This window comes from Molothrus ater, chromosome 8 (assembly GCF_012460135.2).
Source record: "Molothrus ater isolate BHLD 08-10-18 breed brown headed cowbird chromosome 8, BPBGC_Mater_1.1, whole genome shotgun sequence".
NCBI classification, from domain to species: Eukaryota; Metazoa; Chordata; class Aves; order Passeriformes; family Icteridae; genus Molothrus; species Molothrus ater.
This window is the reverse complement of record NC_050485.2, coordinates 31,467,399-31,493,211: the sequence shown is the minus strand read 5'-3', so window position 1 is coordinate 31,493,211 and position 25,813 is coordinate 31,467,399. Positions and strand designations below refer to the sequence as shown.

At 44.5% G+C, this 25,813-nt stretch overlaps 1 protein-coding gene across 1 annotated transcript in view; it reads right to left on the bottom strand.

Annotated features, from left to right (window-relative positions):
- TACC2 (transforming acidic coiled-coil containing protein 2) overlaps positions 1 to 25,813 on the bottom strand; it is a 128,609-nt gene that overhangs the window by 55,590 nt on the left and 47,206 nt on the right. The window contains 2 exon segments of the mRNA XM_036386185.2: positions 13,736 to 13,867; positions 19,324 to 19,449. Of these exon segments, the coding sequence (XP_036242078.1) occupies positions 13,736 to 13,867; positions 19,324 to 19,449 (258 nt within the window).

Genomic DNA, 25,813 nt, shown 5'->3' with positions numbered 1-25,813 from the left:
ACTGAATGATGCCTGTGCTAAAAGTGCATCTGTTGATTATGTCAGCCCTTAAAAGATCATCTTGAAACCCCACAGGAATGACTAAATGCAAAACATGAGTAGGTTTGTATACGAAAGGAGTCATTGAGAGAGATGACAATGTAATTTACTCAAGTACCCCTCAAAGGTACAAATATATATACCTTCATTTATATATATATAAGTATATATATACACACACCTTGATCTTGCTCATCCAACAGAATGCATTCTTAAAAGGCTGTGAAAATTGAAGACAAAAAGCCTGAACACTGTTTTAGCAACATGTCTTTTATTGCCCAGTCCTTGGACCGCTGTTAATAATCAACAGCAGTGTGTGCAGATGAAAATGTCATTTATAGTCCTTTAAAGACAATGAGGCATCCATTTATTCCACCATATTATTAAAATAGATGATTTTTATAGGAATGTCAGATGGAACTATAGGGGGGAAAAATGTTAATTGCTGAAGCTACGCATCAAAAGAACAAAGGATGCAGAAATGCTGTTAGGCCTCTATCTTACAAATATAACAAGACACTGTCAAGCAAAGCTATCTGCTGATATACTGGAATATGACAATAGGGAGCAGATACCCACTTGTAAGGCCTATTACAGAGGCAAAACTATCAGTTACTGCTCTATCATTCCCCAATGGCTCTGAAGCACTTACCTCAAACACACAAATGATGTTTCAACCATAATCAGAGCTACCTTAACAAGCATACATTAAATTGAAAAAAAAATTTAAAGAGACCTGTATGAGGTTCATTTGTAGACCAGCCCTAATGGATAAATACCTAAAACTTACCAAAATACATATTCAGTAATGGACACAGTAGTCAGACATGTTAAGATCAATGTCATTTATATAACTGTAATGACAAAAGGACACAAGGCAGTCCTTCTAAAACCTGTTCAGAGGTAAGGTCCATGCTCTGGCATTCCAGCTTACCAGCCTGGGGTGGAGGGTTAAGGAGAAAAGACTGTTGGCTAAGTAAACTGACAAACCCCCTAGCAATAAACTACAAAATCTATTTACAAATGGGAAACAATGCTGCTATTCCTGCATGCACATGCACACTTCTGCACTTTTATACGTGATTTAGCCACCCAGAAAAGTGCCAACTCTCTCTGAACAAGCACAAATTGTCTCCTTTTTCCACCCTCCCCCAGCAAATCTTTGCGAGCCGGCCTTCAGCGAGGAGAGACCTAAGGACACCTTGCTTATGCTTCACAGAGGATCTAACACCATGGCAGGGATGGATGTGACAAGGCTGAGGCTCAAGAAACACAGTATCCGTGCAGAGAGAAGCCCTGAAAAAAGCCCAGCGAAACGGAGCTCCACGCTGGGCGTTTTAAACCGAAAACACCGAGGTGGCGGTGGGCTCGGGAACGGGGAAGGGGCTGGGGTTTTGTTCTCTGGCAATGCTCATTGTGTTTGACTGACCAGGCACCCGAAACACGGACAGACAGAACGCACGGTGGCAGGCACACGCGGAGCGGGGTGCCCTGGCAGCGGCACGGAGCTCTCCCACACCCCGCCGAACAAAGGCCTCAGACACCCCCACGGCAGCGCCCAGCCCGGGCGCTGCACGGCACCCGCACTTACATGGCCTCAGACGGCTCCCGGACCAGGCCACCTGTCTGTGCCTGCTGCAGGGACTGCGAGCCTCCCATCCTCAGCGCGCCCTGGGCTCGGGGCTAGGCGACAGCAAGGCCGGCTTCCTGCGGAATCCCCCCGGCGAGCAGCCCCGGCAGCTCCGGCTCTGTGGAGGCTGCGGTGCTGCAGTGCAGATGGGAACAGCTGCTCGCATCAGTGGCAGCACAGGCACGAACACTTCGGCAGCTTCTCCTCTCTGAAGGGTTGCCAGTTTTGGCCGTGGGTTGTTGGTCGGTTTTGGGGTTTGTTTTGGTTTTTTGGGTTTTTTTTTTTTCTGTCCAGATGAACGGTGTTTATAAAATAAAACAAAATCCCGGCCGCCGTGACGGGGTAATCATCTGCTAAACAGCTCCGGTGCAGGCGCCTGGAACGGTACTATTGGCTATGGAAGCCGGCTTAAAAAAATAAAAAAATAAAATAAAAAAAAAAAAAAGAAGACGAAGAAAAGCAGACCCTCCCTTTAAGCACACATTGTCAGCTACTGTGGCTCTCTAAGGACCTGCAGGCAGGACCATTACATTGTGTTGACTCAGCCGATTTGAAATGCAAATGCCCGTGTGCGCCGGGCGCCGCGCACACATCTCCCCCCAGCCCCGACCAGCCGTGCTCACCGGGACCCTGGCACGGAGCATTAACGAGCAGAACGGCTGCTTTCTGCTCCTTTCACACACCAGCTCATCCCTCTTGCGGGAAAAAAAATGGAATCTTCCGTGAGGAACGTAGGGAGAATATCATGAGCAGCCAAGGTAAACAAGCCAAAGTGGGAGCAGCTCCATCCGACACTAGGGCGCTTTAACCATTATGCTCCTGCCTGCACAGACCCCCTTGCTGGACAGGGATCACAGACCCCCTTGCTGGACAGGGATGCTTCATATAGGTGGGGAGGATTTTTAAGAGCACGGATTTCCAAGCCCTACAAATCAGCTCGTCCTTTTGCCATCTAGGTGGTACCAGGGCACTGGGAATTCTAAGATGCTGAAAAGGATGGGCACCATCGCTCTCCACATCCCTGTTGTTGGCAAATAACAGATGATGCACATACAAGATGTGTTTCACATCATTAAAGGAGAAAAAAAAATAAAAAATCAGTTGCACTGGTGCCTGTATCAGGGATGAAACTCTAGGGATACAAATGGCTTGAAGCTATGTAACAACTCTGGATACATCACAGGGTGGAGGGGTCAAAAGGATCAGATAAATTTAACAAAAATATTAAACGTGCTGACTTCCAAGCACCGACCACAGCACAGCTTTTATGCTCTAGTGGAGGCCTCATTAGGCTCAAGCTTTCAACAGTTTTGGAATTTTTTTTCTCTGCTTGAATAAATCCAGTTGGGTTTTCTTGCTTGACAGGAGAATGACTACTGAATACATGTATAACATTCTGATTCTCTGGGTGCACCCACAATAAATTGTTCTTGTTTAGCAAAGATTAAGAACTTTTCATTTCCAAAGGCTGCCTAAAATTTAATTCTGTTTTATGAACAGCATCAAGATAAATTACATTTTTCTTTTCCCTTCTTTTTTTTTTAACTATAGGGGAAAGCCTGTGAGCCAGCACTTTGTTCAGCCACAAGCTTCCGAGCAAGTTATAATTTTGGGGTTGTTTTGTTTCTGATAAAAGCCAAACCCTCATTTCTAGCATCTCATTGCTCAAGACTCATCCCAAGTCCACCAGAGAAGCAGCAGCAGTGCCTCTCTCAGGGACTGAGCTCCAGAACTTCTGGAGCAGGGCTGGGTGCCTGAGCCACAAGTGACCCCCAAAGTCTGCAGCATTGCCCAGCCCTGATCTTCCCTTGCCAAAGTGGTGGCAGCTCACTCCACTCTCTGTATTTGCCACTCACAAGTAAGGAACACACGGGAAGTGCACAAAATATATGAAAATGTCCTATATATTCTTTGGCAGCAGATTTGAAACAGTTAATAACTCCAGGATTCCCATCCAGTATGGGAAATCAATGGTGCTGGCCAACAGACTAAAATTCCATGTCTGGATCCAGAGTCCCTCACTCTAGTGTGTGGTAGCTCTGCCTAGTTTTGAATATCATAATAGCTCCCTGCTGGATTTCATTTGTTACAGAGAAAAGGAAGACTCAGAGAAAAGAAAAATCCCTAGAAAGGCAAACAGCAAATTAAGTAAAGCCCTACCAGGTACCTGGAGGCCAAGAGGGAGAACACAGGCACTGTTTGTCCTGGCAGTGAGGAAAACAGGGACACTGTCCTGGCAGCCAGGAAAGCAGGGATACTCCTAACAAGTGCAAAGAGTAACACTTAAAATGCCTGTGTCAACTCCTTCAAGTTTCACATGTACATTTATTAAATAAACAAAGCCCTAATAAAAGGAGGCAGGGATTGAATCCTATTCTGAGTCAGCATGATCCTTTCAGGAGCTGTACAGTGCAGGTTTGCTTTTTTTCCATTCTCCAACTTTTCTATGCAACAAACATTTGAACTGCACTAGAAATGCAAACCTGCAGGACAGGAGGAAGGGCTTCAGCCTTTGGAGCCCAGCTGTGGCCCTGCTCACTCTGCCCTTCTGTCTGGGTTACAGGGGGCTCAGGGTTATGGTGAGGGGTGTCACAGGCAAGGCACTGCCTCCTTCTCCCCTCCCTCTCATCCCAGCTCCTGTGCACAGCTCAGAGATTCACGAGAGGACAGCTCAGCACCTCTGAGCTTCTCCTGCTCATGAGGAGGACGGGATTTCTCTCTTCCCTGTGAGAAATAACCATGCAAGCAGCTCAGCTGCAGCAATGTGAACTCCTGCTGGCCCATGGTCTTTCACAAAAAAGTGTGCTGTAACTGAGCCTTGGACTGGAGAGAATTTGTTGCCTATGGGATGCAGTAACAAACACTAAACTGATGTTTCTGGCCAACCTGTGCAAGAAGCCTAAAATGCAGATTTACTTCTGATTTGGCCATAAAATCTGTTACACTACAAAGCTGCAGCCCATCCTGACTGGTAAGAAATACCTCAGATGAGAGGAGCTCCACCTCTCCTGCCTGGCCCCAGCTCACCCTTTAGGCCTGCCAAGAAGCATCAACTTAGCACTAAATTTAGTGTGGGCTTTTAAAAATACAAGAACTGTGTTGACACTCTGAGTACATTTGGTAAGAACTTCTCTGGAACCTTAAAAACACACAGATGTAGCTCAGAAAGAAAAAAATCCCACTGTAGCTTCAAAGGATTTAAAAATGCCCTAGGCACTTCAGCCTAGGGTTTAAAAGCCATGTAACAACTTATTGTGATCCCACTGCTGAAAATCCTATTTAAGTATTCAGTACCATCCTTTAAAATTAATCATTTTCTCTTTCTGCCTCTTTCACCCATTTAAGCAAGAGCCATATTTTGGCCTCTACTAAATTAATGTTTTATTGAAACTGGATGTCCACTGATTAGTTGTTTAAAACACTCTACAGATTCCTAAATATTTGGTCTGATTCCATTTCATGTTTATATATCAATTCAAACTTCGGTCACTTGCACCCAATTTGAAATTTTTGGCTTCCATCAAAAAACAATGCTGAGCAGGACATGATAAGGTTTGAGATACTGAAATTTATGTTCTGTTCCTTTGCTCCTGGCTTCAGTGTCCATCGTGCCAGGCATTTACACAAGTTATAAACATGACCACACATACACACACACACAGAGAGAACATCAAAGAGCCTGCTGAAAGAAAAGCCTTCCTCACACATCTATTCCCCAGGGAAGGAGGGGTGAATATTAAGCTGCACCTCCTAGCTGCAATGCATTATTGAGGTACTGTGCAGAAACAAGCACCACATAAAGAAAATGCAAAGACAGAGCAAAACCAAACATCCCAAGCAAAAAAGGGATTTCTCTGGTATATGAATGCTGCTGCCACAGCTCTAAGGAACAGTACTTCCTACAAAAAAAACAAAAAAAACCCCAAAACAAAACAAAAGATGGGGTAATGTTTTAAAAAACAGATTATTGTTTAAACATAATTGTCCCCCTCAATAGTTTTTATGTATATATATGTGTGTACATATATTTATCTAAATTATATATATATAATTATTTATTTATTTAAATTATACTGCCTTTGGACCCCAAAGCCTTGAATGCAGCTTTCACCCCAAAGCCTCTCTTATTTGTAAGCTGCCTGGAATCAAAGGGCTCATGGCAAGGGCTGTCCACGATATCAGACTGCCAAGGAACAGCAACACCCCTCCAAAAGCACTGAGAGGACCAAACTGCTTGCAAAATCTGACTCTGTATGGACAGAGTGGCAAAGCAAACCGTGCCTGGGGAGGCTGGCTGTGTTAGAGAGCACATTAGCACATTAAAGCACTGCCACCTTTTGAAGTGCAGTGGTGAGAACCCTTTTAGGACACCCAAGGCTGGGGACTGCCCTGGAAGCCCTGCAGGACACCAGCCCTCCCTGGGCTCTGCTGCTGTGACCCTGCCTGCCAAGCCCTTCCAGCAGTGCAGGGCCCCAGGAGCAGAGCTGCTCCTTGTGCTCCAGGAAGGCTGAGCAGGCTCTCTGCAGCCATGGGGGCACTCAGGCTTGGGCTTCATCTTCCCAAGGGTTATACAGCAGCCACCTGACAGGCTTTTAAAGAATTCAAGCATTCTTCACTACAGGCTACACAAAAATATGTAAATCTAGACATGTTGTGCATATTTCTGTGCTTCTTTGCTCACCATGCATTTTGTCAGTCCTGGGACACCTTTATTTCCTTTAGCTTTGCTTTTATTCTGCAAATCAGACTTTATTATTCCTGTAGCCAGATTTTTGCTCCTTAGTCTCATCTCCCTCTCTCAGAGAGCAAGAGAGGATGTATCTTATAATTTCCATTTCCCTAGAGGACAGTAATTTAAATTTCCTTCTCAAGGAGCTGAAGTTGCTGCTGGAACACCACAAGGCATTTACTCCCCTGCCTTTGGTTCTTCCCATTTTCCTGTTGACTTCAATCTCATGTCATGCCCTGAGATGTGCCACAAGGAATCTGTGCGAGACCACATTCATAATGTGCTTTTTTTTATTCCAGCCAGGTCCCTCCATGCTCAGCTCACCACCTGCACTGCTGTGGGACAGGGACAACATTTAACACTGCTGCTGTCATTACCTCCTTCAGAAAGTCACAGCTAAGCACAGAAACCTAACCAAACCCATTTTCAATCTTTGTCTCCAGAGGTGTGATTCAATTTTTTTTTTTTCTTCTTCAGGGAATAGAAGAAAATTAACTCTATTCCAGCCAAAACCAGGACAGCACAGTACTATATGTGAGCAGACCATAATTTAGAATTAAAAATCTTTATTATTTTGAAAGATGATAACCCAAACCACCTCCTGGAGGGCCAAGCTGTGACCTCTTGCTGCTATCAGGTAGCAAGAGCAGTGAAAAAAAGCAAATTTTTTTCTTTCTCTCCCATAACTTTATGAGGACCTTTGTGCTACAAATAAAAGAACAAATACAAAAGTTAGCTGAAACATGTGACAAATTTATCCCATTTTGGTATACTGGCAAAAACCAATGAAAGGTTAACACAAATGGGAACATCTGTGCTTTAGCAGTGCCTAATAAATAGACAGGTACTGCAGTTTATGGCCATGGTATAGTTATTATTATAGTCTATAATTAGCCATTTAAAGATGCATTTATTGCCATCCTTCTAAAATCCAGTTATCCTTAGCTTAATTCCATTCTAGTACTTATAAATCAGAAATTTCTACACAGAGTGACAGACCTTCAGATTGAAATCATGGGTTTATTGGTTTGGTGGTTTTTTTTGTTAGCTGTAGGTTTTGGATTAGTTTTTGCTCAGCATTTATCTTTTAATGGTCTAAGAGTGGGGCACTGATTCACAACTGGAGAGAGTAAATGAAATCTGAGCAGTAAAACAATTGCAGAGTGTTAAATCAGTGGGATATTTTTCAATACAGTTTTCAAGGAAAACAGATGCAATTTGTTCAATTGCCTGTGTACATCACCTGGCACAACTCAGCCTTATCCACGTCACCGTGGTACAAAATTATACAGCACCAAACACCACCAGGAGATCCTGGGTGTAAAGCTTAACAGACTTAACTTGTTCTTACAGATCAAATACTTTGATAGACACACTGTCTGCTCCACCACTTATCTAGATTAACATAGTGTGAGTGCTTTATTTGCATTGATACACTCCTCATGAAAACACACAATGTCCCAGAGTTTTAAGCCTGAGCCCACTGACATCTGCTAATTCCAAGGAAACAGGAGAGATCTGTGATGATGCAGCCAGGTTGGACACTGAAGCTGACAAGAAACAAACATTAGAGTGAGTTTCAAATAAAAATAAAAATAAAACCAAGACAAAACATAAATAATTGCACCCCCTCCCCACTGATCCCTGCTTGGTTGCTAAGGTCACTGCTTAATCTAAATTGCAAGTGAGATTAATGGCATTAAGAGTTATGAATAACCAAGATGCCTGCTTAGTTATTGAAATGTCCAGCACGGGAAAGGCAGAGGAAGGATAACAAAAGGGGCCCTGCACGGTGCTGCTGGGGGGCTCCAGGCTTTCAGGGGCCAGCAGTGAATCACCATCAGCGACGTGAGAACTGCACACCCCCGCAGGATTCCACGTTCCAAAGCCTCCCTCGGAACTGAGGAGCCACACCAAGCGGGAGAGGAGGCTCCCAGGAGCTGAGCACGGCCCTGGGTGTGGGTGCTGCCCTGAAGGAGCAGGGCTCTGCCCCACACAGACCCTCAGGGGAGGCAGAGTTTGGGGTCAGGGCAGGCAAACCCCTCACACCTCACTCTGCAGCCTCTGCTCTCCTGTTTGCTGCTTTGCTTTCCTCTCCTGCCGAGGCACAGACACTCCTGTTTCAGATTTTGCTAGTGCTCTAAGAGCCAGGCCTGAATTCCTCAGGTCACAAATAAAAACTTTAAACTCCTATTTACCAAATTTCTGGCCTGGGCTTCAGACTGGGACCACAAGCATCCCCACACCAAAGGAGGGATTTTGTTTTCCTGCTCAATGTGCCTCTGCAGACCGTGTCCACAAGCCAAATGCCCAAATTCTGTTGACATTTCCAAACAACAGAACTGCAAAAACACCATCACAGAACACAGGAGCTCATCCTGCTTCCATGCTTCTTTTTAAGTCTCTGAACATCCTGAGGTGTAAGATCCCTAGGGCAGCTGGAGCCAGGCTTGTCAGGAAAGGAGCTGCCTCATGCCAGGGCATGAGGGGGACTGACATTTTTAAGGGTTTTATGCACCTGCCCTCAGCTGACAAGATCAGTGCTGATAATGCTCTCTGGGAGCACCTTGTTGCAGGAGATCTCAGCAAGCAGAATCCAAAGGCCTGCTGGCCTCAGGGCCCGAGTAAAGAATTAGATGATGAAAATACAGGATGAAGAAAGCAGACAAGAACAGTATTGCCCCTGGTGCAATGCTCTGCTGTGGCTGCTAAGGATGGGTGGTCAAATGACTGCCTTAAAGAAGTCAGCTTGCAGCTTCAATTTCATTTCATGAGAGTTAACACAAAATTGGTCTGAAGTATGTTCAGTGTGTCTCAATGGCTTCTTTAAGCTTTTGCTTTCAGAAGATTTAGCATTAGAGCATCCCAAAAGCACAGGCCATATTTTAGCAAAACAGTGACTATTGAGAAATACAAAACACACCTGACAACAGTTTTAGCCCATTTATTACCTGATCTAGGACAAGAGCTGATCCCATACAAGTCCTTCACCCTCCTGGCAGTGTCAGGAGCTGTCACTGTGTGTGCCACAGTGCCAAGGAACAGCATCCCAAGCCAGGAGTGTAATTTCTGAATATGTACTGCCATGGTTTTTGTAGGATGCAGGATGATCAATGCTGTTCTAAGACTCCTTGTGGATGGATTAATTAGCGGAACGACATTTTCATTTTCATGCTGCTGAACCTGTTCTAGCAGCAAGGAAATTACCATAAATTGCCTGAGGGAACCTGTAAAATACACAGGAATAACAGGCAAACAGAGGGCTACCATCACCCTTTTGTCCATGCCCTCAGACTGAGAGCATCTTTACAAGACACACAAATAATTGCTCTCTTTGAGCAAACCTGCAGGCAGAACACCCCAGAGAGCACAAATTCCCAACCAGCAAGTGGTTAGAAAACAGGTTTTCTAACCTGACATTTCCCACTTGTGTCAAGCACCCACTAATGCTTTGCCTTTTAAAAATGGAGCTGCTGCAGCTATTTGTTGACTGTCCCCCCACATCACGGGTTCACCCACATAACCCCCACCATGCCAGTCCCACACCCAGCTACAAGAAAATACACAACATTTTGGGCTTGAAACACAACAGACAACCCAGAGTTTGATGCTATTAATAATAAATTGAAGATGTCAACACAAAAAATCCTCCTGCTTGAGGCTGAGCAGTACTAAACACACACTCAGGAGACAATCTCCTTAAACACCTGGAATTCTGGAAAGGGATGAAGAGCAGCACTGTGGCTCATTCCTGTCCATTTTTACAGGCCAGTTATGTGGAAGGGATCTATTTTTTATACAGTTTTTCAGGTAAATGCTTTTCATGGTGTCAGCCACAAAGCCTCAACAAAAATCCTTAGGTTTGGTTTATAAGAATTTAACAACTTCATTTCAATGCCTTCTATCTGTTGCTATCCTGAAAAAAGCATCACTTCACTCGTGCACCAGACAGTCCAGACAAGCACCTACTATCCAGTTCACATGAGAAACATAAAACCCACAAAATTACACCTTCCTTCTGCCCCAGAAAACCCCAAACCCAAAGCCCTGCAAACTCCCACATTTTGGAAGTAAAGAGGCATTTGTATCCCACACTTGCACTTCTCATCTCTTCCTCGCTCACTGCACTTGTCAACGTAAATGTTGTAACACATTCCTTTCAAAAGGGTTAAATTCACTCAAGAGGAAAAACCCTGAGTTTCTGAATCCCATTTAAATCTCTTCTTGGTTTTAAATACATCATTAAAAGCAACTCGGTCTAGAATTATCAGTATTGGTCCAAAATGAAGGCAATACATTGATTTTTTTATTTCCTCAGTTTCATACCAAGCCTCTCTGAAGGTGGGCAAAAGGAGAAAACTTGTTTTCAACACACAATCAAGCAAATAAAACCCAGAAGTCATAAAGCTTATCCTGTTTTTCTGCCTGACACCAATTCTTCAGCTTTGCTTCCTCCCAGGGAAGCATTATGAAACATTTTGGAAACCAACAGCACAGAAAGTAGAGCTTTGTGTGTAAACACTGTTGTGACTTTCTGCTTTCAGAGAGATTTGTTGCTGTGCTTCCAATTGGTTCCAGGCTCATTTCAGGAAAATTAGGTAAGACAGAAATGTGTATTTGATTTCAGAGATCGACAGACATTCCCTGTCCATCCAAAGTCTCTCAAATGTTCAGGCTCCAGTCTGCTGTAGCTTTTGGAAGAAAACTGACCTGGTATCTGACAACAGGGAGGGCCCAGCTCTGCATTCCCATCAGCCACACAGAACATCACAGGTGCAATTTTCAAAGCAAGCACTGAGGCCACAGCAGAGGACAAGCTCAAAACCAGCTCTTGGTTTTTGTTCTCCAGAACAAACCACGTCCATCTCTGTTCCCCACAGCACAAAGGGATGGAGCAGCTCCCCAGAGACTTTCCAGCTCTTCCATGGGGCTTCCATAAACAATCAGCTACTCTCTAGCAGTATTTCAGCACTTCTCTCAAATTATGAAGTGTCTCTGACACGGTTCATAATGTGACCATCATAATCACAGAGGAGACGGAAATGCTTCAAGGATCCATTTTACAGAAAATCACAGAGTGGCCCAGCAGCTGCACCAGTTCAGCACCTTACCAGACACTTCCCATCAATGTGACAAAGTGAAACAGAACCCAATTTGCAGGCTATTATTTTCCATGGCTGATTTGACTCGATACACAGGAACCACATAAAAATACAAGGTAGTCTGAGAAGTATTCACATAAGGGGCTGATTACAACAGCAAACAGCTATTTGGACAGTAATAATTTTGCTTTTCAAGAGGGTGCAAGAATGATCTTTTGTCCCACAGACAACTCTAATTCTCACCTCTGTGTGCATCTTAACTTCCATGAAGGTACAAACACACCAGTTCAGCTTTGGAGAAAGAAGCTGTGGGTGACAGGATCACTATTCTCAAGGCATAATGATGTGGGAAGTAAAAAGATTTCTAGAAAGCTGTAAAAGCAGGCTCCAAACACATAATGAGGGTGCTGGGAGTGCACATTTGGGCTGCTGACATCCTAGGCTGGATTTGGATTCTGCATTAAGTTGTTCTACTAATACAACATGTTGCCCAAAGAGGCAGTGGACTTCCCACCTCTGGAAGTGTCCAAGGCCAAGAGTTTCTTATGCACACACAGACATTTACATTATTAAACATACTACATCAATATCAAAACAAAACAGAAACTTCAGAGGCACAAGCCAATCTAAATATGTAAGCACAGCAGCTCTGCTTGCCTGCAGAGTTCTAAAGTTACTTCTCCTGTCATTGAAGCTGAATTCTAGTGAAAAGGAAAAGAAAATCCCTGTGTTTTAGTGGTTCAATTTGGATTTGTAAACAACAGTCATTTGTGACTGCACTACAGCAGTGAAATTGTGAAATCCAGGTAAAGCTCAAACAATTTTGGATGATTCTCTGGAAGGAGCCAACATCTTGGGGTGAGCATTTTCCAACTTAAAATCTCATATGCCCATTTTTCTCCATTTTTTGAGGATAACCAATGTATCTACCCTTCAATACAGAAAATCCTCTCCCAATGACAGAAAGTGCCTACTGGTGCAAAACACTTCTGTTCTCAGTGACACACAGGTTTGTGCACTGCACTGTCACGGAGGAAAACTACAAAGGCCTGGCCTAACTGTGCCTCAGCAGCACCTACACTAAAGGTGAAGACACCATTTTTCTGATCAAAACAATCAGGAGTTTAGAAGAAATAATTAATCAACATTTCCTAGATATTACAGTCGATAGTTTTTTCAGCAGCATTTGCTAATAGCTCTTTGTGCACTGTTCACAGCAGAACACGTCTATTGTGTACATTTTAATTCATAATTCAGAGTACCCTCCTGCTGACAGCAGCATCTTTTGACATTTCTGAACAGAGCTGTAGTGGCATAACTGGATTTCCTGTGGTGCCTCCTGTCTTGCATCCCACTTGTCACAAGCTGCCAGTGGGTATGTGTGGGGTGGAGAATGCTGCTCTCCAGGGAGTGCCCATCTCATCTTCTCAGCTGTGCTGTGACCTTTTCCATTAATAGATGTCACAATAAGGGCAGGCCTTGATTGCTGAGCCCCAAGAGCAGACTGGTTAATCACCTCAGACAGGAATATCCAAGCACATGTCTCATCTATATTTGAGATGGGATGGTTGGGACATGATCTTTATGGTTCCTTCCAACCCCAATCGTTCTATGGGTCTGACTCAATTTAGGGGTTCTCAAAGCAAAAAATGTGCTGGAGCACCTATCAAACACTACAGCAACAGTCAGTTGAGATCTGAGGCAGTGAAACATTTAACTTTGAAAAAAAGGTAATATTTATTCAGCAAGAGTGAAACCAGATGAAAAACTTCTTCCTTCACTACTGACAGTGACAATGCAAATCAGGTGTGGGGTGGGGAAGTTGCTGGCAACATCTGAAGGGGAATGAGCACAACAGTCCTCTTAAATAGGACCTGATCTTGCACAGTTTCACACCCAGAAACAAAAAAGCCCAACAAAATTTAATTCAATAAAGGAAAATATTGGGGAAAAATCTAAAAAAAAAAATAATAGTTTAAAAACAGAAGGAAAGATCAGCATAGTAATAACCAGTGTAACCTAAGCTCCCTCTTCTGGTATTTTGGAGTACATACACTGGATTAGCCAGGTCTTGATGAGTCTAATTTTAGATTCAAAATCCAGCAGCAAAGTGTTCATATAACACAGACAAAACACCTGTCAAACTTACTCAGCCTCTTTCACACTAGAAACATTTCTTAAGCAAAAGATGTAAAGACATGGCAAAGTCTTGTAACAATTGAAATCACACAATACCTTTTTTTTTCCCTTGTGAAACCTTTGGTTTCTTCAGCAGGCAGCTCTACACCATCACCAGGGGCCACAGCCAAAGGTACATCCTCAGAAACGTGGTTATCAACTCCCTCACAGCTATCAGGCTTGGAAGTGCTGCAAAACAGGTATTAAACAGAAGCTGACAAATTTCAGTAATGCCCATGAAGCTTTAATAGTCTCTTTATAGGATGAACTTTGGCTGGATCTGCAAGGAGCTGTAAGGAGCACATCATCCCCTCCCAAATTCCCTCTCTCTCCCAATTCCCAAAAATTACTTCTTCCTCCAAACATTATTTCACTTTATTTCTCAGCTGACCACAGCATCAGCCTCTATAGACCATAATTAGGTGCTAGAGAATTTAACTGTATATGAAATCAGTATAATAAATAAATAAATCCCTAATGACTGCTTTGCTGTTCTCACACAGCCTTTTCTCCTCACTGTACAATATAAATATTCGATGAAGCAATTTGTGTTTTAGCAAAAACCCCTAAAATCTGGGACTAAAACATTCTCTTACTTTAAAAGCTCTCCCTAGGCTGCAAAGGTAAACACAGTAATCCCAGAACTCATCACATGGATGTGAGGTCCCTCTGCTCAGCAAAGCCCCAGGCTCAGGAGCAGGGCAGCAGCCACACAACTCCCCCTGCTTTCAGCCACACTCATTAGCAGGAAAGGAACTAATAACCAATGACTTCATGTCTCAAAAGCAGGAGCAGTTCAAGGTCTTGTCATGCCACACTGTCCCTTCCAGGACAGAGGGACACAAATATCCTGGGGTAGCAGCCACACACAACAGCCTCCCCTCCTGCTGGTGCTGCTTGCTGCCAGAGAAACAGACACAAATGCTGATGGAAATGTTGATGGAAACAGGACGTGGCTTCTTACAGGTTTCCTGAATTAAATATAAACAGCTATCTTAGTCATTCCTTTCAAACTTTTCTCTCCTCTTCCCCCAGTAATTACACTGGAATTGTAGGCAGCAGATGGAATTGTGTTACTGATGAAGAGTTAGTGAGGTCCAGGGACAGGCTGTTCCCTTCTTTGGTGCACAAACAGAGGACAAGCCTAAACCACATCCCTGACTTTAGTCACAACACACAGGAGCACGAGAACAGCCACCTCCCAAAGTGCTTGTGCACTCAGGCACTAAGATCACCAAAGCTCTTTGTGAGTGTAGTTTACCTTGATTAGCTTATATCCACAAAGCTGCTTTGTGCCATGTGGGACAACTACCCAGCTATCTCTTCTAAGAAATTATCCCTGCTTTCCTCACTCCTTCCTTCCTTTCCTTCCTTCTGTTTGTCCAAACTGGCCTGATGCTGACACAGACACCCGAAATTTTCAGCCCCATCAAGTGAATACAAATAAATAAATAATGATTAAGAAGCAGACTGTTTCCTTTTTCATGCAAAGGCCTTTGTCCTTGGCTAAAAATGTCTCTGTACTAATATAGTAACAGCATCCTCTCTATACCAAGGCTGTGACTATATAGGGGCACAGGGAGAGCAGTGAAAGTAAGATTTTTAAAGGAGAAAAAAAGTGAACTGCTAAAAATAAGTGAATGCTGAACATCTGTTGGAGAGCAAACAAAGAGCTGCAAAACCCAAACAATTCACAAGAGGGCTCAGCCAAACAAGAGCACCAAAGGCACACAAATTATGGCCCTGGTGTTATGGACACACAAAGCTGCCCCAGTCTTACACTAGCACCTGTTTCACCCACACTCTTCCCTCAGGTCCTAATGATCATCTGCAGCTCTTCAGCTTCCCCCTCCAAGCCTTTCCACATCGAATCAAACCCTTTTCAGAGATATTCTGACTAATGAGTGTCATTCCCAACACTAAAGCAAAGCTTGCCATCAACACATCAGGATTTCTGGAAAAGCTGTGCTCCCCATCCTTCCCAAAGCCCTGTGTCCACCCCTCCTCCTGCTCTGACGGACTGCACAAATCGAGGCAGGGGAGCACAGAACAGAAACCCTGCCAAAACACAGACTTTCTGTCCACTCTGAGCTCTCCAGCCTAACCCTGCATCAACTGGGGTCCATCTGTCAACTCATGGGACTTTTACCACCTCAGACATGAAGTGGCTACATTAAAATCTCTCCACAGCTCTTATTAAAACAAGATTTTCCATCAAACTTTTTTCTCAACTGGTAATATTTTAATGGTTGCAAGAAGAATATTACCAAGAGGCCCAATACTTCTCAGTGCACAATAAACTATACATTGACCAGTATTTATCCTGTGGAGATGAGCTGATTAGAAAACAAGCATTTTCAAGCACTATCTCTTATAAGTAAAACCTCAAAAATAATTTTCTGACTTGTGTGCACAGATAGTGCATACTCTCTGTTTGTGCTGCCAACATTGAGAAGTACAGCCCTAAACACATGCAGCAAGTGCCTTCTAAGCTGTCATCTTTTTCCTGAGCATTTGCAGGTTTGGGGTTTTTTGCCCACAAGCCAGGAAGGAAGTTGCAGGGAACAGACAGACACTGCTCAGAAGTGTTTCACACCTCTAACCCGGAGCCCAGCTAAGCTGTGGTCTTGGACAGACAGGGCTCTTATTTGCCTTCTCCACCTTTCCAAGCCAAACATTCCTCCTCCAACACAGAAGTCCTGTTGCAGAGCTCTGCACCTGCAGAGTAAAGAGAAAGCTGTGCCTGGCCAAAACTTCTCCTAGAGCAACATGTACTGGCAAATCAGAGTGAACTTGGCCTTTCATTGCTGAACAAAAATGCTTGGCAGAACCACCAGTGAACTTTCTACCTAATTCTTTTCAGGGCACTTCTCTGTAGATAAATAAAATCTTACTGAGCAGATGCTAGCATGTTGTCCACGATCAATATGGCAGCAGCAGGAGAGAGGCAGTCAGTCACCCTCAAGAAGCCAAACAAAGATAGAGTTTCCTGACTGGACAGATGGAGGGACAACCTGATCTCTTACTCTGCCCTGCCATCTGGAAGCCATTTAGCACAAACTGACCCCCATCGTGCATGCACCATTATTTTTCCCTGTCAAAGTGCACACCATCTGCATTATGTGACACCCCTGATAGGGAAATGCACAGAAACAAAAGCAAATTTAGTAAATAACTAAATATTTTGGGGGAAAACACTTTATGATTGTGCCTTACTGCAGACAGACTGGAATAACACCATGGCATTCAGAGCCCCTGTAACATTTCCATTTTGCAGAGGTACCCAGTAGGCAGCACAGAGACATCACACTGTGCATTAGGGAATTGTATCCACTCACACTGAAATGTACTGGTGCAGTGCTTCAACATAAAATGCCAAAAAAGCAGAGACTTTAATAAGATTATTTTACTTGTATCAGCAATAATCTGCTCCGTGACACAGGTGAATCGCTGATGACAGATAAGACAATGACATGAATTAAAAAAAAAAACATTACTGAGGCTCCTCCTGTGGGTGAGAGAAGCCCAGTCCTGCTATGTGAGCATAATCCCAGTGTTTTAACACTTTCATATGCTACCAACTTTATATTGTTGGCAAAGCCCAGGGAAGTCAGCAGAGCTGCTGCTGCAGGAGGAGCTGCACCGGGACTGAACACACAGGAGTTAAATGCAGGCACTGATTTAACCCCTCTCTGCCAACCAGCTGCCACCTGGGGGTGGGCACAGTGACAGCCTTTGGGTTGGGGACAGCAGGAAACCCCTCCTGCAAGGCTCACAGAGAAACCAGCAAGTGGCAACAACCTGGACAGGAAAGACAGGTGAAGGAGAATGGGCAGGCTCTTATATCCAAAGCTGCACACGGATGCAAAATGAAGGAGCAAGGGAAACCAACAACACTGACAAGAGTTGACTTGTGCAGAACTTTACAAAACAAACAAAAGAGTTAAAGGCAACAAACACAGAAGAAGCACTTACAGCCAGCTTCACTCCAGTAGGCCACAGTGCATTTCTCTGTCAGTTTCCTCTGTTTCAGGAATTGGAAAATTACCTACACCCAACGTGAAATACCCCTGGTTTGCTACTTTTTAGTGCTGAACCCTTGCAAAAATCCTTGCAGCTCCCTCAAGGCCAGGATTTGGAAACCACCAGATCCTGTGGTTGCTGCACAGTCCCTGTGCCCTCACCCCTACTGGGCTCAGCCACCCTGGATGGGGCAACCACAGCCCAGCCTGTGCCACTGGGGTGGAGCAAGGAACCCCGAGACACCCTTCAGACATCAACAATAAAACATTTAAAAGGCACAAGTTATGGAGGAGATCAAAAAGGAGAGGTATAATATAATTAACTCGAAATTCCAGATTGATGTGAGAATGCAAGAGTGAATTCATGAGGTTTACAAGCAACAGTGAATTAAAGCACTCTGAGACTGCTCTCCCTAAATGTTTAATTATAGACAGCTTGTGTGCCTTTTTCCCTGCAAACAGCAAATTATCACCCCCAGGGCACACAATCTTCTGTTCCACACTGTAGTCCAAAGACCATATACAAATCTTTCTGGCACTTTTGGTGCCTTTTCCATGCTTCCACATTCAGAAAGTAGTTCACAGCTCCACCTCAATTAATGCTCACTCTTTTCTAACTGCCTCACTACTACAGCCAACAATCCATTAGCAAGAAAAGCAGAATACACAAAAAAAAACATCAGTAACCCAATTACATTTGTTAAAAACAAAAGAAACACAACTTTTTGAGTAAAAACTTACAAGAACTGAAAGAAATCCGCATCATTAGCTTCCCACTGAAAGCTCCTCTAGATCATCTTACAGTGACTGTAGGAAAATGTTTGTTTCTCACAGTCTCTCCCAGCCAGCGTTGGTGACTAACCAGCTTGGGGACTGGTGGCAGAGCAGGATGGGCCAAACAGCAAAGTCACCCAGCTTTTAAGGTGGATTGAGCAAAACACAAGGTCCCTCCAGCCTCTGATGGTGCATTATTGTGACTTCAGCTAACAAATGTAATGCTAGCTTAAATATACTGTGTGTGTTTACACTTCACTGAACTCCTGGTGATTGAAGGGTACACACACCCTACAAGGCTTCCTCTATTGTTCAGATAAATTTATATGCCCCAAGATCCTGACAACCCCACCACCAACAGCACAAAGAAAGCAAGTTTCCCTTCTCAGTGCAAGCGAAGGCAGACAAAAAGGCCAGAGTCCAACAGAGATACCTGAATGCTTTATAATCAACATTATACTGCTTAAAAACTTCCCAAAGAAAATGCTCCAAGGATTATTTACCTTGCACTAATAATAATTTAAAAAAAGTATAAGCACCTAAAAAAATACAGGGCATATATCCACCTTCACATGTCACAACCCTCCTGTGTGTTGAAGTGATAGAATCTCAGGGAAGGGTAAACAGAATTTTCTTTTGAAGGCTTTGACAAGGGGGGATTTAAACTCTGGTACAGATCCCTGCTGAAAGACAGAGGCAGACCCAGCAAACCCATCAGCAATGGCTCCAGCAGACAATTATCCATGCAAGGAGGGCAGCAGCAGCTCCTCAGGCAGTGCTGAGCTCCTGGTGCCCCACTCCCCATCAGCAGGGAGCAGAGCAGCCCCTGCCCTGGCCCAGGCACAGTACCTGGCTGCAGTCAGCTCAGCAGCTCCCACGGGGACAGCATTGCCAGAGGCTGCACACACAGCTGAGGGATGCTCACGGGGATCCAGGGGAGAAGCCAACTGATTATCATCACCTGGCCCAGGAGGGCTGCAGAGAGAAAAGACAGAGAGAAAGGCAGCCTTTAATGTCTGAGTTACTGCAGAATTACTGTTGTTGGTCCTTCTGAATCCCTGGACTTGAGCATGAATGAGCTAACTTGTGTGTTGGGGAACACAGAGGAAGCTGGCATTTTTAATCTAAAGTTGCTTTTGTTCCCACAGAACTGAAGTCTCTGGGTTTTTGTCTGACTTACAACTGCAGAAGCAGTGAGACAGTACAACCCCACAGCAAATGAACCCCATTGTGCTCCTGATTATGAAAAGCAAATGAGAAATGGAGCTGCAGCTTGAACAAGAGAAATTACAAGATTCCCTCACTCAGAAACCACTTAAAATACAAAGAGCTTGATGCTGGTTTCCACCTGAGCTGGGGAGTTCCATCAGTGGGGGCAGAGAGTCAAAGGTGTCCAGGTGCTGTGGAGAGCATCCAGCCTTGTCCCATTCCTGGGAAAAGCCACTGGGTGCCAGCAGCTCGTGACTGAACAAACCCATTTGGAAACACACAATAAGGAAAGGAGCTATGCTGAAAAAGAGACTTTGTTTATTTTTACAAGACACCAAACCATGGGAACCCCCTGCAAACAATGTTTTTGCTGCTACTTCAACCTGACTTTGCCACATGACCACCCAGAGATCAGGGCTCTGGAAGCATCATTTTTCCCTGAAATTCACCAAAATTCTCAAGTTATTTGTAAACTATTAAGTGTGACCTTAAACTGCTGATGGAATTTCACACTGCCCTGGATCCCCTCTGTCCATGCTGTTTCCTGTACTACCTAGTGAATAAAACACTGAACACACAGGGATGGTACCCCACACACAGATGGATGTGAGGTGTATAAACTCAAAACTGTCACTCAGCATTTGCAATTCCAGCTTATAAATAAAAAGCTCTAAATCAGAGAACTCAGCTTTAACTCTAAGTGATTATTGTCTTACCTAACTTCAAATCCAGAGATCCTGGATGATTCTCTACTGTAATTTAATTTTGAATCAAAAAACATAACAAACAGTTAAAGTTTATTATTACAATGTCAGTGTTATTCTGGTAATGACTGAAGGCTGCTGGTCAGTGTTTTTCTGGTAATGACAGAAGGCTGCCATCTGAACGTACTCACACTCCCATATTTTATCTGAAGGATTCTGTACCATGTTCATGTGGGGAAAAACAATTACAGCTCTGAGCAATTGACTGCCCACAGGTTCTCTGGTTGAACCACACCTGAGGGCTCTGCCTGTTGTAGGGACCTTTGAGCCAAGGTGTTTACAGGTTCTAAAGTCCTCTGGCTTATTACCATAAAGGGACAGGTTTTCATCCATTACTGAGTTGCAACTGGGGCATCCTCTCTGGTTTGCCTTGAAATGAGTGTGTAGAAAGTAGATTTTTGACAACAGCACTTTACAATTTCTTTTTATGTACATAATGAGTGAAGTGAGGAGATGGGCAGGTTTTCTTCTTGGTGTGACAGAGCACTAAGGCTATTCCTGTAAACACCTAGAAAGCACAGCACAAACCCAAACTGCAGCTGAAAGTGCTGTGCCCCAGCCTGGTGAGAAGTGTTTGCTCCTCACCACTCACGTTTCCTGCACAACTCCCAACTCCTGGACAGGGATTTTCATAGTTTATGGACAAAGTAACCTGAAACTCAGGCCTGGGGAGGTGATGGAGAAGCTGCTCCTTGCCAAGCCACCCTGCTCTGTGCTGCACAAACAATGAAGCCATCCATGAGCTGCTCAAACGAGTTCCACAAGTGACATTCCTGGGAATCTCAACTGCCTTTGGCTCTCCAGGAGCTGCCACCAGGTCCCTGCTGCCAGCCCTCTGCAGCCACCAGCCTCTGAGGGCAGCTTGTTGCAAGAACTGAGCTCCATAAAAAGGCCATGAGCTTTTTCCATTCTGCTGCCTCAGTTCTGGGTCGAGCCGGGAAGAGGATCGACATAAAACTGCTTCCAAATTCTGCTTATGACAGGCATGACTGAAATAGTTTGCAAAGGAAAATACCTCACAGTTTAACAAGCAGTTGCTTACCAACAGCTGCAGCGAGCACACTGAATTCTGCCCCAAGACCACGGGGTTCAGTCTGTTATTAGTGTGTCACAAGAGAAAGACACTGCCCATCAAGTGTCCTCAGGCTCTTGAGTTTCACAATTTCACTTTTAAGGCCTCTACTTAGCCTTGAAAAGAGATTTTCCAAGTCACTGTTGGAAGGCAGGTATGCAAATAACAAGTTTCAGGCAAAGCTGGACCCGCAGTATTCATTACATATCAGTGAATGAATGAGAAATAACTTCATAAACCTGTTTAATTTCTTCTTAAACACAGCAGGTCTGACTCTATGTGAGAAGCCTTCGAGGCAAGGCAGAAATTTAAGATACACACAGGGACACAACTTGGCACACGTGGACACAGAGACAGTGAGTGCTGGGTGCTCTGCTGGGTCTGTTTGCTGCTCTCCTCCTGACATCCCTGAGATGCAAGCCTTAAACCCCCCATTTCACAGCAAAGTCATAAAACACTCTGATACTGGTGCTGGAGACAGAAGGCAGCTCCAGGTCTTGGCATTTACTCCCTGTCCATGTTTTTCCAATCAGGAGAGCTGGATGAGGCTCCCTTTGAACACGCAACAAGAGCTCCAAGTTTACTCCAAGGGAAACCAATAAGCATTTCATACTCTGCCATCTCCCAGCCCCAAACATTTGGCTGCTTTTAATGAGATAAGAGCAAGATTTGTGGATCCTGCTCTTACTCCAGAAATCTCTGGAAAATGGCACCAACAACCACAAGGCAGGACTGAGCTCTCAGTGCTCTGATCACCACTCACTGTTTTGTTTTCATCAGGACACAAGATGTTCTCACTGGGTACAGCAAGGCTGACAAACAAAATTCTTCATATTTCATACTTGGCTTTCTAATACTTTGGAGCAAAGAGTCAAATTTTTAAGCCTCAGTTTACCCATACATAAGAAAAAATATTAATCAATCCCAGAAAAATATTGAGAGAATTTGCTATTTCTGTTAAGCTCTTATACTGCAATTCTTTGGACAGGAAAAAGATCTAGCAGCACCTACATCAGTTACAAAATCATTCATTCAAACACATTGTACCTCCTTAATTTTGATCCATCTTATTAATTCCTTCATAATAATAATCTTCTCACAGTTCAGTTTGCAACTTAACTCTTACATTAACCATATTCACTGAAATAAACCCAGTGTCTAGAAAATCCAACAATAACCTGTTACAGTGACTCTGTGTCCCTTTGGTATTTCTGTTCTTTAAAAGTATTTCCATGATTACTGGTACTCCTGTCAACGATTCAGCAGAGAAGGAGGTAAGAAGTTATTTCTCATGTAAGAAATCAACATTACAGATATCACTAACTAAAACTAAACTTGTTTAGGGAACACCTCAGACCTGCTGCATAAGATACAAACAAAGCATTAAAAACAAACAAACCCCTCTTTTGTTTTCCCTCCTGCACTACTACTTATGAACTTATTTAAAACCCATTTAAATGTCAACAGTATTTCAGGAAAAATATGAGATTCTAAGATTAAAATGGAAATTGTGGCTTTATTTCCCAAGAAATTAAGGGAACATCCATCCTCACAGGACAAGTCCATGCACCAGCAGCAGCTTAAAAGCTCAGACACAGCAATGACTGGGGGTCACTTTTGCTAGTCACTGTGCTTGGATTTAGCCAAGGTTTTACTTTTTCCACCTAAAAACGCACTCACAATCAAAAGTTCAAGTTTTGGGCAATACACTGCCTTTTGTAAACCCAACAAAAGACCTACTTATGCATTTAAATATGAGATTTTGGAAAAATCTCTCAAATTCCATACTCTGAAGAAGAAATGCCTTAAGAGACTCAGACCAGCACTTTGTACTTAGGCTCAGCCTGGGCCAGGCTGAGCCCTGCTAAGCAGGAGCTGTGCAAACACAGTAATGAAGGTATCCAAGAAATGAACTGGCATGTGATAATTAAAAGCAAATAAAAACCCTGTCACACAGGGGGAACACGAGTTTGATGCCCAGTGCATGGCAGCAGAACTACACTTGTGGAAAAAAGGCACTGTCACCAAGAGACCAGAACTGGCTCCTGGGGGAATTATTCCACATTTCCATGCTGTTCCCCTGAGCAGGACTCGAGGAATCAGCAGAACAGGTCTGGGTGCTGGGTGCCTGGAGCACGCAGGGAGGGTGGGGCAGCCCCTGAGTCACAGCTGTCCCCAAGGGAGGGACATGCCACCACCCTGGCTGGGCCAGCTGCGGGCACACGGCTGCGGTCCCAGCAACGGGAGAGTCCCTGCCCTTCCAGCACAACCCCAACAGCACCAGGAAGGCAAACAGGAGCTGGTTCTGGAGACATGAAATGACTTTTCCAAGGCTCGCTGAAGGCAACCTCCACCTGTGGAAAGCAGCCCAGCTGTGCAGCAGCTGGCAGCGCCCGCAGGTAACTCCAGTGTTCTGCTGGAGCTGTCAGGGAGCCTGCACCGGCATTCCCAAAAAGTGCATTTTTCTGGCACTCCTTGTGGAAACCCTGACAAGATAGAGGAGTTATCTTGGCAGGGGATGGGGTTTAGTCACACATTACCTGAGGGTCTGCACTTCCTCTCTCACCCAGCCCTCCTTGCTTAAAAAAAAAACCCTAATTTCTGTGACATGTGCGCCCAGATTGATCACTGATTTGATTAGTTGCAGCAACAAAATAGAATTTTTTTTCAGCGTTCTACATTACTGTGGTCGCATTAAAGCTCAGGGTGAGTTACTACATTAAACAAACACAACTATATTAGATCCCAATACTTAAAGGCACTGAAACATGTGCTACAGCACTACTTCCTTCACAAACTAAGAGAGGGACAGCAGAAAGCCACATAAAAGTGTCAGAAGCATAAATCACGCCTGCACAGGATGAATAAGCATATTTGCTGTGATAACTGTCAACCATTAAAAAAAGCCCATCGCGTCACCACGAGCAGCTTTTAGAGCTCGGAAGGGCTCGGGAAGGGCTCTGGGTCACATCCTGATGTCACTGGAGCAGGATCGCAAAGTTCCCAAATCCCCAAAGTTCCCAGGCAGCAAACCTGAAGCAGAAGTTCCTCAGTGCAAACAACACACACAGTCTCCTCCTCACTCCAGCAGAAACCCCAAACCCAGCCAGAAACCAGGGCAGGAGCCACAAAACCACTGAGGTTTATTTTTTTTTTGGGGGGGAGGGGGAAGGAGAGTTAATCCTGACCCAGAGCTGGAGGCAGCGCAGTGGGAGCGGGAGAAACAGCGTTCAAAAAAACTCAAAAAAACTCAAAAAAAAAAAAAAAAGAAAAAAAAGGGGGGGAAGTAACTTTAACTTTCCCACTCACAAGTGTCTACTTACCAACGCCAGGAAACAAGCAGCAGCGCTCCTGCCCGCGGTCATCCTCGCCGTGAGCGCAGCCCCGCGGCGCAGCCCCTCACACGGCCCCCGCCGCCCCGCGCTCCCCGCATCGCGGCCGGGCACTGCCGAGCCCCGCTGCCTCCACTGCTCCGGGAGCCCACAAAGGCCGAGCAATGCGAGCCCGGAGCTGCTGCTGCCGCTGCTGCTGCTGCTGGCAGGCTCCTCCCATGAGGCTCCCCGAGGAAAGGCCGGAGCGGCCGCGCTGCCGCGCCCGGGTCCTCCCCCGCCGGGCCCGGGGCAGCGCAGCCCGCCCGGCCCGCGGGGCTCCGCGACAAAGCGGCAAAAACACCGAGCTAAACACCTCACACCGGGCTGGCTTCTTTTTTATGGAGGGGTTTTTTTCCCCCCCCTCTCCTCGGTTTTACGGTGGAATTTCGGAGTTTCCATCCGCTGGAGGGGAGGGGATGTGGGGAGATTAAATTACGGTGTTTGTAACGCTTAAAGCGCGCACACACAGCTCCCAAGGCTTTAAGAATCGCTTAAGAAGAGCCTGGTGTAATTCATGGTGTTTGGCAGCTTTTTTTTTTTTTATTTTAAAGTTTCAGTTGTTTTGCCCAACTTAAGAACTTTTAAAAATGCTTTCAGGATGCAGATGTAAAACTTTTAACAACTTTCACTGAAGCATTATGTGTTTATAGCTGAGCAGGTAACATTTTTAAAAATCCAAACCAAACCATTTTTAATCCTGGCTTAATTGTTGGGTTAGATTCCAGCCCCTAAAGTCACCCAGGTTTTCTCCTAGGTTTTTTTTTTTTTTACCTGCCTTCTTTATAGGTTAATCTCCTTTTTCTGTATCTTCTTTCTCATGGATTTCTTTCCGGCCTTCTTATAACTTCCTTTACCTGCTTTCTTATGAATTTCTCTTTTTTTTCCATAGATTTTTACCTGTTTTCTTACAGGTTTCTTTACCC